The sequence below is a fragment of the Rhagoletis zephyria genome, unplaced genomic scaffold (genome assembly GCF_001687245.7).
Source record: "Rhagoletis zephyria isolate East Lansing unplaced genomic scaffold, Rhagoletis_zephyria_1.1 Rzeph_scaffold_00023, whole genome shotgun sequence".
Lineage (NCBI taxonomy): Eukaryota > Metazoa > Arthropoda > Insecta > Diptera > Tephritidae > Rhagoletis > Rhagoletis zephyria.
This window is the reverse complement of record NW_016157107.1, coordinates 618,827-638,006: the sequence shown is the minus strand read 5'-3', so window position 1 is coordinate 638,006 and position 19,180 is coordinate 618,827. Positions and strand designations below refer to the sequence as shown.

Sequence of the window (19,180 nt, the reverse complement as noted above, 5' to 3'; positions counted from 1 at the left end):
ATTTTTAAGTACATCGTATCTTCCAAAGCCGGTAAATTATTCCAATAACAGTTCAGCAATTACGCGCGTGGCGAAGTCTCGCGCAACCGAGTCCTGCTAGTACATTATAAAAATAAACTCACTTACCCAATTTCAGTTGGATATTTCGAAAACTACGGTTCTAGATTGCATACAAGCAGACGGAGATGACTGAACTCGACGTTCTGATCGTACAAGTATACATTTTCATTGGTCTATCTCTTCTTATTCTGGTCCTTACAAACATCGGACCAAAGTTATAATACCATTTCATGCTCACGAAAGGTATAATTAATGCATTTTTAACAACTATGATTGGCAGCCACCCTTTCATCTCTTGCTAGCGGTGGCTATCAACACAACAATGGCAGTAAAATATATTTAGTATAGATGTGTCCGAGCACTGCTGTTGTCTGTTGTTAAAATGATTATGAGACACATATTTTTTGTCAGGTATGTGATCAGACGCAACATTTTAACAACCAACTGTCAATACCGTGGTGCAGCTCATGATTATTTCATTTGGAAACATTCAGACCAGATTCAGGATTTTAGACGAAGGCTTTCAATAAAAGGAAATCAATGGTTTTAAGATACATATGTACATATATTCGTAGTTTCTTTTTATGTTTGTAATACTTAATAACTAATTAACATTTCAATAGGAGAACGTGAATCCATGGTGCATAACGCCACAAAGAAACACATCCTTCGGTTCAACTCAGCAGATGTTAACGATATTCACTCCAAAGCAGGGTGTATTATCGAGCAAAAAATTAGCCATATAAAAGCGTCCTTAGGATACGGAAAAAGAGGAAGATACCATCCTATAAAAGTGGCGCGATTTGCTAATAGCGTTACACATAAAAGCATATTCTCTGAGTGTTGAAAAGCCCCTGCACGGTGCACACATTGCACGGTAAAACCTGGATTTCGTATGGGACAGCTTTGCAAACCGTTCAGTTCGTGCTTCGTGCAAGGGCTTTTTAAGACTGCGCGAATATCCCTAATAGTTATTTACATTAAGTATAAGATACATTATGATTATCCAACTTATTACTCCGACCCTATATCCGAAAACTATACAGACGAAGTAAATCAACTAATCACAATTGTACAAACAATAAGAGATCAAATAAAACTTTAAACTTTAAGAGTTTGTATCTTAAAAAGGTATTGTAATGTATAATCAGATAAATAGATAGATGTTGGTGGAGAAATGCATAGCGACCAAGAGATCTATTGTGCCTTCTTTCTCCTTACAACACCACGCTCAGCCCTAGCTCCCGTAGGAAGTCCAAAAGATTTTTTGGAGACATCGAGTGTATGTGGTTCGGCTGCGGGCATAATGACCCGAGATGCTTCTCCTGTCTGCCACGACGTCGCATTCAAGAAGTAAGTGACTTCTCAGCTGCGTTATCACTGAACCGGAAATTATTGGACCAGATCCCGAGTTTATAAGGTGGCTTCTTAAGTTGCAATGGCCTGTTAAGATACCTGTTAGTGCTTTAAGTTTATACTTTGTGAGCTTTATCGTATCTTTACCCATTGTATCCTCCCAGTAGCTTCTTTTATTTTCGCAGCCCAGGTGCCCAGGTTCCAGTTTTGCTCTACATATGCCAGTTCTCTCTACTCTCCTAAGCTCTTCTGTGATGGTATGTGCTCCTACTGCAAAGAAAGGCTCGGGTCCTATTGGTGTTGTTATTGCCGTCTTCCTGGCAAGTGTGTCAGCCTTCTCATTCCCTTCTATGCCCTTATGACCCGGCACCCAGATTGCCGCTAAGGCGTTGAGCCTCTCGATTCACTAAAAAACCATTGCGGACTTGAATTCGTAGGAAACAAGGGCTCCGAGTGCCTGACTGTCGCTTAATATTAATATATTTCCATCATTATACAATCGCTGACGATTGATCCTAATGGCGTGAACCTACGTTGGAATATACTAGGCAGGCTGCCCATACGACTGAGACCATAGTTCTTGGCCCCGAAATTCCATCTCCTCTGCCTTGGAGTGTTTTTGAGCCGTCTGTGTACCAAATAAGGAGCATATATTGGAGTATTTATTTATAATTATATCATTCTAACCTGCCTTATTTCCTAGTTCTACTTTGAAATTTCTATCGAAACTAGTGATTTTGCAGATGTTATCTCGCGGGAGTTGGGTCAGGGGTAGTAAGGCCCTGAGAGATTCCATATTTCGGGATGCTACCACTTTTAATCTTCCAAAACCCTCTCTGGTGAAATTCATTAGGAATTGTTTGGCTGCCTTTTCTATGCTAATGTTCAGTAGCGTAAGCTCGAGAATATCCTCCAATGCTACTGTTGGACAGGTACATATTCCGCCTGTAATGCAAACACACGCAAATCGCTCTAGTTTTGTGAGTGAGCGCCTCACAGTTGCCATGTTGGCTCTCGACCCCAAGACGGCTAAATACTAGTCACGGTGAGCTTGAACAAATTATTATCAAAATTCAAAACAACCACGAAATTCTTTCAAAATGGTATTCTAGACAAAATAGAAGATATTCCGAAGCAGAATTAAAATCATCCATCGAGCCCTTTTTGAGAAATTTGGATCTTTCTTAAAAATTGCGTTATTTATGGATAAAAAAGTTATCATGCAAAAAACTATCATAAAAATACATACAGAGGTAAGTATATAAGTATGTACAAATGTATATGTTTCATATCGCTACCTAAAGGCGAAAAGGTGACAAGTCCACTGTTTCTCAAAATTTGGTTTTTGATGCAGAATGACAGATAATGCGAAACTACATCGATTTTTCGTCTCTCCTGAACAATTTAAAAAAATGGTACTACATCAGATAATAACGCATTGCCTGAGCGAAACTATGATGGTACATTCTACTATGTATTTGTAAAGCAATTATTTAGAGAATAAGTTCTTAAATAATGAAACTCAGTAAGCTACGAAACGCGAAATGGTGATATGTTAATAGTGCTATGAAAGAAAAATCAAAATAATTGGTCATTTATTGTTTAATTAATATTTATTGTGAATTAATATATCATACAGTATTTGCAAAATGCCGAAAAACGCATTAACTCGCGAAGATAATCGCAGAAGATTGTGCGTGCTGTGTTTTTAAAGTAAACCGTGCTAGTGATATTAATAATAGAAATAAAATGAGGAATATAACCCCGAACGGGGGAATCGAAAAGCTTTTAAAATTAAAAAATCTCCCGTTACTTATGCCATTACGATTCCTCACGAAAAGAATTACCTACAGGCATTTGTAGTGCGTGCTTAAAGAAATTTATGGTTCTTCAAAAAACGAAAATCTTCAAGGAATAAAAGTGCCAGATTTAAACCAATTCAAGCCTATAAGTACAAACTAGCGCTCGTTCGTCTCTAGTAAATATATGTGCGCACTTTGCAAAATAACTAGGGAAAATAACCTTATGAATTATCCAAAATCCATCAAAGGTAAACAAATTAGTTTTTTAAATATCGCTTCAATAATATTTCCGTTTTGTAAAGTACAGAAAATTGTAATTTTCTTATAACCAAAATGTTATTACCAGATATTTTTTCTATCTGATTTAATAGGAGTTTCGTCTCTACCAACGTTAAAGAAGAAACCTTATAAGAGATGCACTGATTGTTTATCAATTATTGCCAAAGGTCATCCGCATAACTGTTGTTCCAGCCAACGTGTGTTCAATCTGCATACGATTATTAATGAATCGAATCCTACAACCAAAGAGCATATCGTTTCATATTCTCTGGCCAGCGTACAAAAATCAAAAGCCAATGATTTGACGACAAAGGAAAACTACCATAATAATACAATTATGCTTTCAAATGTAAAAGGCAAACCTACCAATGTAACTACTGTTAAGCAGAATAGGCACAATGTTGTACATCTAACTGCTGACAATATGAAAAACCTTCAATCGAATTTCAATTTAAGTCAAAGGACAACATTAGGTATTGCGAGCGTTTTTCGTAAAGCTGCGGACAGCAAGAGTGTAGTGGAGAAAAATTTAAAAAGAAAACTATGAAAATAATCATTCCGTTGATAATTTTTTTGAAATTATATATTTTAATTTTGAAAATGGCAAAAAAAGACATGTCCGTAACTCGTCAGGGTGCAATATGCTGCAACGATATTAGTGGTTTACTTCAGTTCGCTCAAGAAAAGCGTGGGTTATCAATGGTTAATTATAAATTTGGGATAGACGGTAGCGCAGGATTTTTAAAACTTTGTGTATGTATTCAGCCTCCACATCAACTGAATTCCACCGGTAACGTGCCGCGTAGACGTACTTTTGCGGAAGGTATAATTTAAAAAAATTTTGTGACAGTGGAGTAAAAAAGCTTTTTATTATTGGAGTCTCCCCTGATTGCAAGGAAACATATAATAACATAAAAATGTTACTAAGCAGTATCAATATAATTGATGTAGATAGTATTTTCGCTGTCGATTTAAAAGTTGCAAATTTATTATGTGGAATTGGACCTCATAGCAGTATGTATCCTTGCACTTGGTGTTTTGCGTTTAAAAATAGTCTAAATAATCGCGAAGTTCTAAGAATAGAGAATAGAGAATATTACAGAATATTGTAATAAATGGAAAGAACCAGGGGGATGTGATAAAGCGGCCAAAGATTTTAAAAGCTGTATAAATTTGCCATTAATAAAGGGTTGCGGTACAGATTCGAATACATTAATAATAGATATTATAGTTCCACCTGAGCTCCATCTAATGCTTGGAGTAGTGAATACTATTTTTAATGATATGTTAAAAAAGTTTGAAAAAATTGCATTAATATGGGCTGAGAAGTGCTATGTTCAGCGAAAGATTTTTCGTGGCTGCTCAGGATTTGCTGGGAATTGTTGTAAGAAATTATTACAAAATACCGATATATGAAGAAGTGTGTGTCCATTGGAGTGCTTGAAATATGCAGAAGCTTTTAAAGAATTTCATGCAGTGGTTGAAGCATGTTTCACTAATGATTTGAAAGATAATTACATCTACTGCATTTCTAGCTTCAAAAAAATTTACGAAGATCTTTCCATACCTATGACTCCAAAAGTTCACGCAGTCTTTTTTCATATTGAAGATTTTTGTTCGAGGCAAGGTGTAGGTTTAGGCTACTATTCAGAGCAAGTCGTGGAAGCAGTACATTATGATTTAAAAAAAAACATGGGATAATAAATACACAATTAAACCAAATCACCCAATCATGGAACATTTGCGAAAGGCAGTTTGTGATTATAATAGTCTTCACATTTAGAAACTTGTAATAAGACATTTCTATTATAAATTATAATATGATAAACAATAAACTAATAAAAGTTTTTCCAACATTATTTCAATTTGATGAGTTTTTATATATAGTTATATACTAAGCTGCTTCGCAAAAGCAATAGTGAAAGAGTACCCACGAAAAAATTTATGACGATCGTTGAAGGTTAAAACCTCACCCTGTAAATTGAAAATCGAGATGCCATTTTCAACTTTGTAAAAAGGTTTTCTAATATTTTCATACGATTTTCAACTTATAGGTAGAGGGTGTAAATCTCCATCAATCGTCATAAAATGGTTCATGGGTACTTTCCCGTATATTTAACGACCTTCTCATTACGTCGTTCCTGGTGCAATTTTTTTTCGAGGCAGCATATTACATACATACATACTTAACTTTATATGGACATTTTTAAAGAAATAAATAAAGCAATTTTTAAGAAAGATTCTAATTTCCCAAAAAGGGCTCGATGGATGATTTTGATTATGGTTCGGAATATGTTCTATTTTGTCCTAGAATACAATCTTGAAAGAATTTCGTGGTTGTTTTGAATTTTGATAATAACTTGTTCAAGCTCACCGTGTAGTACGGGACCACGCTACCTTTAACCAACAACAGTAACCAAAATGGCCCAAACAAATAATAGTAACCTCTGGTCCAACGCTGCATAACTTGGGGCCACTTCTGGTCCACCGCTGCATAACATGGGACCACCTAGAAAACTACTCCTTTTGGACCATGGCACATTCGGCAGCCGAATCATATTACCGATGGGCCACGAAGAGGTGGTGTTCAACACATATATCAGTTCTTTACGTTTGAAGTGGTCAAGGTTAGCATAACAAGTTACTAGTATGCAACATGGTCCTTTCGCACATACTTTAGAACTACCAGTGGACCATCTGGTCCCCAAATTTGTGAAGGGTATTTATCCGTACAAATCGCGTGCTGTGGTGTTGATGGAAATTCAACATTTGAAAGTAGATTTATATATGTGGCTGTACTTGAGTGCGAAAGGATGCTTGCCACAGTTTGTTGATATCAAGAGAGGGTCAGGGTTGGAATTTCAGTGCAGGCAATATGTAGATTAAATATTATCTTTTGGGGTTATCTTGATTATTCACTTCACGGATGCTTTTTCAGAACGAACGCGGCCATTTTAATATGCGCGTAATTGAATTGAATATTTACCAATGTACAGTACTTTCGTTGACGTTTATAGTAAGATCAATTACGTTTCTGATTGATTTTTAAATATTTTTTTCCCCTCAGTGTAGGCCCCAAACGAGAGGTAATAAAATACCCCTTTGTGGACACCCTTTCGTGGTTTTCAACTTCACAGACATATTCCCTATTGTGGTATCTGCTATTCTTGTTCACAACAGCGTTTCTATAAACTTGCCAATAGTTTCTTGTACTCTTCTTTTCTCTAGCGCCTGACATACCGCATCATGTGAGGAGTTTTCGAGAGCTCCTTCTATATCAAGGAAGGCACAGAGAACAACCTGCCCAGATTCAAACGCTCTTTGAATTTCTGTGGTTAGTTTATACAAACCTGTATCCGTAGAAAGTTCTGCCCTACACCCGTGTTGGCGACTGTGTAGCGGGCTTACTTCCAGTGTGCTAGATCGGATGTCATTGTTAATAATTTTTTCCATCGTATTTATTTTAAAAGAGGTTAAAAGAGGTCTGAACGATTTGGCTAAGGAGAAGTCCTTTTTACCTATCTTGAGTATAAATGTTACCCGAGTTCTTCTTCTGTTGGCACGCAGGCTAGGGCTGCTAGTTGTGGGGTAACTAGATCTGCTTCCTCTTACAATAAAGCCGGATAAATTCCCAACGTCCCACAGTGCTTCCCTTCCATGTGAAATGTGGGCAAAAATATAATTATGGACGGATTTAAATGAACATTCGCTTCATAGTAAAATTGAGGACGCTAAGTTCAAAAATGCAATTTGTGTTTTGACAACTTTATACTTCCACTGTAAATGCAGTTTGAAGTTGAAAATTTGGGTTATTGTGGCATATAATAATAATAACTAGAGTGCCAGTTACTGTCGAAATTCGACAGTTTTTCTAGTCTTTAGGAGCCTTGAAGGGAGTTTCTAACTTAGTACGTAGCAAAACTTATAAGGTACAAATTAACTTACCGGAACATCTTCTGCTTTGGAACTAAAACGAAACTAAATTTTTTTTTATCTGAGAAGGCCTTTGGACTTCAGCAGGACTTAGAATTGACCCGATACATTCCACTTTATCGATAAATATTAATGATTTGTTACATATCGATAGTTCGATGAATTTCAAAAACACTAAAATCCGATAATTCAACAAAATTCGGTAACTCGACCAATTTCAATAACTGTGAAATTCGAGGGCTCGATAAATTTCGATAACTCAAAAATGTAAATTCTTTGGATACCTTCAAAAATGTTTACTTTTGACAGCTCCACATTTTTCGAAAACTATCGAAAAATTTTGAAAACTCATTACACTCTGTTAGCACGATAAAATTCGATAAGCAGTGATAAATCGATAAGCTTAAATAATCTTGAAATTTCGATTAATGGATATATTTTGAAAATTCCAGGACTTCGATTCGATGAATCAACCAATTTCAGTAGATCAATAATTATCGATAACTCTGTAAGTTGAAAGAACTCCATGCATTACTACAACTCGATAAATTCCCTTAAGTCTATAAATAATGATAATTCAATAAATATCGATAACTTGATACATTTCTTTAATTTGACAAATTTCGATAATCCCACATGTTTTTACCGCTCGATAACTCTCCGTAAATTTCGACAACTAAGTTTCTTCAGTTTCAATTCAGTTACTCTAATTCTTATTTATTTCTCATTGTCTCCACGTTATGTAATGCGATGTCATGTCATACGATGTCATATCGTGTGATGTCAAGTCATGTGATATCATGCTATATAATGTGATGTCCAGGGAACGGATTTTTAGGACCTAAAAACCTATAAAAAAGGCAAAATAAAATAACGAAATAGGCTGGAAAAGGCAAAATAAAATAACGAAAAAGGCAGGAAAAGGCACTAGGTATTGCAAAAAGGCAAAACAAAATAGCGAAAAAGGCAGGAAAAGGCACTAGGTATTGCAAAAAAAGCAAAATAAGGCAATAAAAAAACAAAAAATACGAAGACCAATCACAAAATACATTTATTTTAGAAATGTTTATATTACAAGTAAAAAGAGAAAAACTATGAACTAGTTTCATTATATGAAAAATTTTTNTATATGAAAAATTTGTACTTTGAATCTTTGACCATTTTATCCTTTCGAGTTTCTAACTCATAAAACTTTAATCTGTATAGTTGTAGTAACATTGAACCACAAGATGCATTTTGAAGTTTTCTGGCAGCATTTTCATTCGATTTTCGCGAAGAAAAGCCTTGAATGTACTAAATGTGCGCTCGATGCAAGTTGATACAAGTGGAGCCCAACTTAAATATGGAACGCTTGAAATGTTCATATTATCAGGAATAAGGGCGTTTTCCTCGCCCTTTACAATTTTATCCACACCCCTTATTATCTCCAAGCCTACGTGAGCTGAGAAAACGGCTTTGAATTTTTCCAACACCAATTTGGCGCTTCTATAAGCCGCATGGGCATGTGTATATTTTTTAATCTTAAAAAAAATTGTAAATGCTATAATCACTTTTTTAAAGGTAGAAAAGGCAAATATCTTAAAAAAGGCAAATATATTAAAAAAAGCAAAAAAAGGCAACATAAAATGTGTATATATGGAATCAGGGAAAGCTAAATCGTGGACATTCTTAATCGAATATACTCTATCTCTTTAGCAGAAAAAAGGCAATTTCCATAAAATCCGCTCCCTGGTGATGTCATATCATATGATGTCATGTCACGTGATATCGTCTGATGTGATATCATATAATGTGATGTAATATAATGTGATGTCTCATCATATAATGTGATGTGATGGCATGTAATGTGATCGCATTCCATGTTCCGATTATTAAATCGGTAACCCTGTCGATAACTGTTTCAATGAAAATACCGATAACAATATCCATAAACATATAGAAAAATACAACGATTGCAAAATCGATTTATTCATCGATAGATATAACAATCATCAGTATCGATTATTGTACATATCGATAACAATATAAATTACTAAATCGATAAAAAAAAACAATTATTTAATCGATTATTATACCGATAACAATATCCCTTATTGTATCGATAACAATATCGATTATTATATCGATAAAATAATCGAGTTTTATATCGATAACAATATCGATCTTTATCCTCATCCTTTTCTTCATATTTATCTTTATTTCTGCATATTCCTCTTCCCCTTTACCTTAAAGTGTTTAAATTTACCTTGATCTTCGTTTTTGCCTGTATCTATTTCAAAGCTTAATTTAAAATGCGACGTGAAACAACTAGAGTCCGACCGATTAATCGGCATCGGCATCGGCTAGTATCGGCACAAAAATGGGCATCGGCATTGGCATCGGCATCGGCCTTTTTTCGCCGATTCTTTGGAATTTCTTTTCAAATGTCCAGGTGAAGCGACAGCCAACTTTAAAAAACATTTGCAGACAGCTCACAAAAATTATTATTTTTTTGTTGAAGGTGGTTCACGTTTTTTTCCATACAAAAGTATGTGCGACAATTTTCTTTTATATGGAGAACACTGACAGCAAAAAAAATTGCCAAAACTTAACGGGATTTTATATCAGCTTGAAACTTGCACTTCATTGTAATATAATGAAATGGTCTCCAAACTGCATACCAAAATTCTGATTAAAAAGTTTGAAATTTTGGTGAAAATAAACAGAAGTTTGTAATTTTTGTACCAAGTTTGAATTTATATGGTGTTTGTTGTATAGCAGCTAGACTTTTATAAAAAATAATAATAAACATTAAATAAAAAAGACAAAACCTGTCAAAATATCGCAATTCTTTTATTTTAATTAATACAATTATTTCTTTTCTTTTGTTTTTTTTTTTAACTCCGTGAAATTAACTGATTTTATGAATTAATACATTTATTTGCAATTTTTTATGGAATCGGCAACTGCATCGGCATCGGCCGATTCTTTCCCCATAAGCCGATTAATCGGCATCGGTACCTGAAAAAAAATTGGAATCGGTCGGACTCTAGAAACAACATGCGAAACATGTCAAATTGAACATGTTGCAGCAACATCTATACACAAATACGAAAATGTTCAAACGACGGTTTAGGCCGTAATTTTCAACCAAATTTGAAACCATAAGAACTATGCTCATCTACGAAAACATGCCTTTCCAATGGTGTTCTTGGTTTTAAAATCGGTTCGGTAGAATCGCCAAACGAACGGAGCCAATTTTATGTTAGCGTATTAATGTATAGATATAGATTGGCGCTTACACATATATTAGTGTTTTTGATTCCGCACTGCAAGTCTCGGCTAAATTATATTGGTAAACATAACGAGCTTGCTGTACTCGAGAAATGAGACATTTAACCATTTGGCCAGAGTTGGCTCAGTCCAGGTATTCCTCGGTCCCCCACCATAGCACTCACACCTTCAGCCATCGAAACCACCATCAAAAGCTGGGTGAATACTTCGCTCAGCAATGATTGAGAGGCGTCGAAGGGCTTGAGGTTGGAAAAACTCAGGTTGCCTTTAATCTCAGAGGGTCAACCAAGTTTTTTGCTCTCATTGAGCAGGTGGTACTGCAGACAACTTGTTGGATTGCTGACTGGTCACTTCACCTTGCACAAACACCTGACTGCCCCGCCTTTGTAAGAATTGGGTATGAGCCATTTAGGGGCGATATGTTGAGGGACGAATACCGCTTAGGTAAATCTTGCAGATTTAAATAGATTAAAAGGGATATGAAAACAGTACAATGGGCGGCATGTAGTCTGAGTGCTGTTTTCTGCACGCGTTGTTTTGTGCCTGGTTCTGAGAAAAAAAATTGTAGTATTGCAGAATGAATTACCTAATTCCCAAATATGATAAATAATTAAAAAAAATACCAGTTTCAATTAAAATGTATTAAAACCGGAAGGCTCGATTTACTGTACTAAATCTACTTTGCTAGATTGCCTTTGTTAGCAGGTAACAAAATCTTTATTGTATTACAAGTACATAACTTAATACTTTAACTTACTTCCAGTTCACAAAATTTTATACATTAACGCAACCATATCTTACACAATATACGTACATGAAAAACTCCTGCTACCACTACAATGGTAAATACATTCAAACAACGTAGTAGCACGAATTTGGATTAGGTCCGTTTTAGTTCTATTCATACACGGAAACCATAAACGTTGATTATGTGGTATGAAAAAGTATTTACGATGGTGTTGATAGAAGTGGCTTATATTTCACTTACAACAACATAAATGTTGAGATAAGTGCATTGCGTAGATACGAGATGAGTCGCCAAAAAACCAGAAGACGCTTGCAAGGAAGTACATTCATACATAAGCTTATGTATACATATGTATATGAAAATATGTATAGCATTCAGGAGATTTGCGTATATGGATTGGTAAAGTACTTTCATACTTGGACTTAAGTAGTGCTTTTATATCCTTTCAAACATCAGCATGCGGGCCATCGCTAGCATCTGTCACTGCCGACATTATAGTTTACCTTTAAAAATTTCGTGACACTATATTCCTCAACTAAATATGCACAAACATTTCAACATGTACATACGTATTATATATACATACAAGGGATGTCTCGAATGTCATATTTTTCACATTGGCGAATGCGAATGTGAATGTTAGAAATAACAATACAAAAATCAAAAATTTTGTAAATTATTAGAACATTGAACGAGTGCTTAACCTATACGGTGTTTTAATCTAGTAGTCAAAGTTCAAAAGGCGCATATTATATTAAAAAAGAAGTAATTTTGCTGCCTTTTCTCCCATGAGGCGATTTCTAAGAGGCTCGTATATAAAGACGGCTGCACTGAACAATTGCTCACTTGGAACGCTGGCGGGTGGAGCGCTCATATATTTGCGGGCCAGATCTTATTTAGAAGTGGAGAAAACATCGTGGCACTATCGATGCATCGATGTTTTTGCATTTTTGCTAAACATCGATGGTTGATGGCGACTATCGATGTTTCTTATGTACATCTCTGCGCATGTAAAATGAAATAATATTAGTTTCCAGTTTATAACCTTTCAAAACAAAAATCAAAATATTTTATCTCTTTTTAATAATTATTAATATAATAATAATAATAGCTGTATTTTTTACCTGCACATACATCTACGCTTAACGTGTAAAACAAACAATCATCGAAAATTTCCATTTCAAAACAAGTAATTTTGATTTTATCGACAACTATTCATAAACGCACATAAAGTTTTTCGCTTAGAGCTCCATACAATTTTTAAGCGCATATATGTATGCGTGTAAAAAAACACGCCTAATAATAATACTAGATTGGCGCTTACACATGTGTTCATATGTTAGTGTTTGGCCGAGCTTCTCCTCCGATTTGAGGCGTGCGCCTTGATGTTGTCACAAAAGGGGGAGGGACCTACAGTTTTACGCCGAATCTGAACGGCGATTGTATATTTATGATAAGGTGTTTTTATGGCAGAAATACACTTGGAGGTTTGCCATTACCTGCGAGGGGCGACCGCTGTTAATAAAAACCTTTTTTCTATATTTTTTGCGATGTTGCTACGACCATGGCTTGAACTCTGGCACTGCAGTGTGGAAGCGCGCACTGCTAACCACTATACCACAGCGACCGCCGTTCTCTTTTTAATAGCTTTATGTTAATCCCGGTCGGCAATGGCAAACCTCCGAGTGTATTTCTGCCATGAAAAACAGCTTCTCATGAAAATACAATCGCCGTTCGGAGTCGGCGTAAAACTAGGGCTGCCAGACGTCCCGGTTTTCCTGGACATGTCCCGGTTTTAGACTATTTGTCCCGGTCCAACCTTAAAATGTCCCGGGTTTCGTTTAAGTGTCCCGGTTTTCGATTTGATTGCACAAATTTTGAATAAAAATGACTACACTGAGAGAAACAACGCATTGTAATATTAAGAAAAATTTTATGAATTTACTGGGGCAAATAACGCATATTAAACATGAATATTTTTTATTTGATTTGATTTTCGTATTTAAAAACAATACTTTCATACCACGAACACGTGGTGTTGAATCAAACTGAAAATTTGAATGCAAATTTACATGTCTGGCTGTAGCTGAGTGCACGAAGATGCTTGCCACAATTTGCTAATTTCTGGAGCGTCAGGGTTCAAATCCCATTACAAGCAGCATGGAATTTAAATATTTTTTTTTAACTTAATTATGAAAAAATTAAGTCCAAAGCGCTTCATTTTAATATTGGCGTATTTGAATTGAATATTTTTATACTAAATACTAAAATTTGTATACTTAAATTTATTACGAGCTAGGTTGGTGCCCTTTCATATGCGAATTTTTTTTTAAATTTAGCACGTTTTGCCCAAGCAATAGTTGATGATTAATATAAGTATGTACCTAAATACATTAAAATGACATGCACAGAGTTTTACAATTATATTAAGCAAAATCCAGAAGTTTTGAAACAAGTTCACAGCAACGAAACAAATGACTGATATTTTGATGTTACCTTGTATTTTCTTTTTTTTCTTTCGTGAAACCTAGATTACTTATAAGTACCGCACAGTGGTTCGGATAGCAGATCTAGCTGGACGAAAGTCAAAATTTTTTTGTTTTTAAAATACTTAATGGCACTTGGAATACATTCCTGACTTTACATTCAAGNGAAAAACAGCTTCTCATGAAAATACAATCGCCGTTCGGAGTCGGCGTAAAACTAGGGCTGCCAGACGTCCCGGTTTTCCTGGACATGTCCCGGTTTTAGACTATTTGTCCCGGTCCAACCTTAAAATGTCCCGGGTTTCGTTTAAGTGTCCCGGTTTTCGATTTGATTGCACAAATTTTGAATAAAAATGACTACACTGAGAGAAACAACGCATTGTAATATTAAGAAAAATTTTATGAATTTACTGGGGCAAATAACGCATATTAAACATGAATATTTTTTATTTGATTTGATTTTCGTATTTAAAAACAATACTTTCATACCACGAACACGTGGTGTTGAATCAAACTGAAAATTTGAATGCAAATTTACATGTCTGGCTGTAGCTGAGTGCACGAAGATGCTTGCCACAATTTGCTAATTTCTGGAGCGTCAGGGTTCAAATCCCATTACAAGCAGCATGGAATTTAAATATTTTTTTTTAACTTAATTATGAAAAAATTAAGTCCAAAGCGCTTCATTTTAATATTGGCGTATTTGAATTGAATATTTTTATACTAAATACTAAAATTTGTATACTTAAATTTATTACGAGCTAGGTTGGTGCCCTTTCATATGCGAATTTTTTTTTAAATTTAGCACGTTTTGCCCAAGCAATAGTTGATGATTAATATAAGTATGTACCTAAATACATTAAAATGACATGCACAGAGTTTTACAATTATATTAAGCAAAATCCAGAAGTTTTGAAACAAGTTCACAGCAACGAAACAAATGACTGATATTTTGATGTTACCTTGTATTTTCTTTTTTTTCTTTCGTGAAACCTAGATTACTTATAAGTACCGCACAGTGGTTCGGATAGCAGATCTAGCTGGACGAAAGTCAAAATTTTTTTGTTTTTAAAATACTTAATGGCACTTGGAATACATTCCTGACTTTACATTCAAGTAGAAATTGCATTTATTAAAGCATTAACATATGAAAACAAACAAAAAAAGGTAAGTCAATGCCGCCTATTTGAGAACTCAATTTTAAAAGCTGAAATTTAATTATTTAATTTAAAAGATTGCTAATTGCACTCACAAATATTAGCATAATTGCAAATTGACTTTATAAACAAAAAATTACACTTATTCCGCTATAGATTCAGGGGTCATAACGCAATTTATGTCCACATTGGTATAAGCAAATTTATTCTGAAAAATCGTCGTTTTGATTAATTAAAAAAATAAATTAAAGAGTAGGAAAAGTAAAGACCGCCGAAGGCCGTTATAAAACCACTTGCGTATTATTCTTTACACCTTCGCAAATGCAGAGGGTAAGTTCGATAACCAAGTCTAACCAATTGGCTTAGATATTTACATTTTAGTGACGGTATGTCAAATCTCAAAATTCAAAAGTAATTATTAACAGGAATGTATCTGAATATAAATATAAGATCAGTGGCGGATCCACGGGGGAGAGGGGGGGAGGGGTTGTGTGCTAAAACAGAAAAAATACTTGGAGTTATAAAACCTTTGGTTATGTAAGAGTTAAAAAAAATAGTACCTCGCGAATTTTCTGCTTTCTGAAATTAAAAAATTATACAACAGGCATGCAAATCTTTAAGCGCTGTTATAAAATTTTTTCTGAAATTTATTTGTGTTTCTTGCTGTGATCTTAAATTTTAGTCATGGTAAATAAAATCTTAAGAAGTGAGTTGTTTGACATTTGGTGTTGCTGAAACTTCTAAAAGACAACAAGGTGTCCGTGATTATGTGATTAGTAAATTGAAAGAAATATCTGATGAAAATGCTCGTTCCGAAGTAAATAAAGTAAATTAAGTAAATGACTTTAGATTCGTAATCAGCAACCCAGAAAATCCCCAGATACCCAGTTACATAGAAATCTCCCGATTTTTTTAAATTTTCGTCCGTCATATTGGATACGCCATTTTGAATTTTTGGTAAATGACTTTAGGTGTGTAATCAACGAGCCATAAAATCCCCAGATACCCAGTTTCATAGAAATCTACCGATTTTACTGGATCCGCCATTTTGAATTTTTGATAAGTGACTTCATATTCGTAATCAGCGATTCAAAAATCCCCTAGGTAAGAAGTGGTGTAAAGATCCATCAACGAGTATTTGTTTAAATAGTTTCGTCCAGCTAGATTTGCGATCCGAATCACTGTGTACCGTGTCGTGCAAAATTATTGGCTCGGAGACTTTCATCAGATCACAATTTCTAGTCAGATCTTTTAGAAAAAATTTGAAAATGTAGCTTTTGAGCCAATTAGTAAAGTGGAAGTCTGAAGTTACCAGAAAATTTCGTTGATTTTTTGCAATTATTTATTTTTTGCTGACAGTGTCTTCCACATACAAACAAATTTCGAACATAAGTAGCTGGTATGGAAGAAACTCTCAGTAAAAACAATCCAAAAATCAACTAAATTTTTGTGGGCTGCAAAACTTCATTTTCAAAATTTTTATAAAAAAGTCTGAATAGAAAGTTGCGAATTTGTATGCAAATTTTCCCGAGTTTTGCACAAAGTTTAGAAATTTTATTTTTATGTTCTCTGATCTATTTAGTACAAACTGTAAAGCAAGGTACATACTTTGTGAAAAATTCTCTGTGCTTTAGTTGTGATAAGTTGTTTTGTCTTGCTGGTGTACGTTGTAATGATCTCTTGATCTCATGTTTTTATGTTTTTTTTTGTTTGTCAAAATAAAATTATACTAATAATTTTTGTCGAAACGAAAGGGAAGGGAGCGAGAGGCCTTTCCCACCCTTAAGTGTCCCGGTTTGGCAACAGAGATATCTGGCAGCCCTACGTAAAACGGTAGGTCCCTCCGCTTTGTGTGACAACATCAAGGCGCACGCCACAAGTCGGAGGGGAAGCTCGGCCAAACACTTACATATGTGTAAGCGCCAATCTATTATTATTATTATTATTATGTTAATATCTCCTGGAATTTTGCTATCAATTCTAACCAACTTCCCGATGAGCTAGAGACTTGAAACTTTAAACTTAGCGTAAAACTCGATGACAATGTAATATAAAAGACGAACTAACTTTAAGTACCAACTTAATTTTGCCTTTAAACGCCCTATTTTTCACAACAATCGATGTTACATCGATGATTTGCTTTACAACATCGAAAACATCCACGGTAGCATATATCGATGTTTCTCCACCTCTACCAGATCTGTCAATTTGTCGTATTTTAGTTTAGTTTTCCACCAATCAAGAGGATTTTCACCGAGATGAGCTCGTTTTTATTTAAGATAGGCCTTCAATTGAGCATTAATTTCACATTTTTTTATGTCTCCAGAGTCTACATCCGCGCCTTCGCTTTCGCTGGAGGAATCTAAAATTATTTTTAGGTCGCTGATAAGACTTTAGCAATACCATGTTGCTTAATGTAGTATTTACGTAACCGTTTAGCGCCTGAAGCTAAAAGCCGGTTGTTACCGCCACTGTCTAAAATATATTATATTATACTAGAATAATCTAGTACTTTCATTTCTATCGATAAATTAAAATGACTTCTGTCACGAGTCGTAAGACGAGTTCTATAATTCGATGATGATTCGCCAATGGTACTTTAGTTTAGTTGAGAAACTGTCTCAACACCGGTTATTGTCCGCACCCTGGTTAGACAGACATATTAGAGTGGACCATTCGTATCATTTGAATGCGAATAGGTAAGATGATGCGAATCATTCGCCTAACCAATGCGAATGCAAATATTCGCAATATCCCTGATAGATACATACCTACATACATATGTACATATAGTATGTATGTGCGAATTTAAATAAATGAGAACTGTTATTCTACTTATAGCTTGAATAACGCCTACACTCAAGACTCCCATCCGTTACCACCTGTGTATACTGGCAAGTACTGGTAATACTACATATGTGTATACATTAGGCTGGGTCGATGTTACATTAGGAAAATAAAAAGCAAATGATAATATTATAGCGTTTACGATTCTACAAAAAAATTTGCCTTCTCGTTTCCCTCTTCTTATTGATTGTACGTAGAGGAGAGAGAAGAGAAGGTAACCTTTTTCGGTAGAAATGAAAGCGCCATTAGTTTACATTAAAAAAACCCAAGAAATAAACCATCCATTCCCCATGTAAAATTGGTCGTTGAGTCCGATTTATATGTCATGTAGCTTTTGATCGAGCTTTCCTCGTAAATTATTTAAAAAGAAGGCTGACATTTTTGTCGAGTGCTAGTTATCTCGAAATAACTTTCAGTTTAATGACAATAAATTTGAATATTCGAATGGCTTTTGCCTATAACTTACAACTCCTTTTTCTGAATTTACTGACATTGTAAAAGAGTTTTGCATACAAGACATAGGGCTGGTTTCTCCAACTCAACTTAACTTAGTTAAGCCATTTTTTGGGCTTATTCATTTTCACCATCTAGGCTAACCTAAGCCGAAAGTTAGCCTACCCTTTAGTTGGCTTATTCTTGACTTACGATAGTGTTGCTGTAGTGCACAATGTAAATGAAAGAAATAGTACTTATTTCGTTTGTACAGCTATAGCAACCCCGCTATAATAATCTTGGCGTCTTTATTTGAAGTGGTTTATATTTCTGTGTTAAATGTTAATTTTTGTAAATAATAATGGATTTTGTAGATTCAGATGAAAGTGATTTCGATTTTGATGTTCTACAAGTAATCGTTCTTCGACGAAAAAGAAAAATAAAAGAACGTCCTGATTTTTTTCATTATTACGATGATGTTGATTTTCGTGATCGATTTCGTATGTGCAAAGATGCTGCTTGGTTTATTTTTTCTTTAATAAAAGAAAAAATTTATATTGGAACACGGTAAGATCATATCATTTGACGAATGTAAATGTTTTTTTCCTAAATTACTTTTCCATTGGCAGCAACAACGCTATGCAACCACATCAAATGTTTTTCATTACACTCAGGTTCTATGCATCAGGATCTTTTCAGCAAACTGTGGCAGATCTTTGCGGCGTTTCAAAAACAAGTGCATCACGGGCTATTAAACTTGTATCTCATCATATTGCTTCTTTACGGGCAGATTTTGTTAAACTCCCT

General features: G+C 34.9%; 1 protein-coding gene across 1 annotated transcript in view; it reads left to right on the top strand.

Annotated features, from left to right (window-relative positions):
- The first annotated feature begins 18,734 nt into the window (after nt 1-18,734).
- Nucleotides 18,735-19,180, top strand: part of LOC108362563 (uncharacterized) — a 1,085-nt gene continuing 639 nt past the window's right edge. The window contains exon 1 of the mRNA XM_017615596.1: nt 18,735-18,785. Coding sequence (XP_017471085.1) covers nt 18,735-18,785 — 51 coding nt within the window. The remainder of the gene's footprint in view (nt 18,786-19,180) is intronic.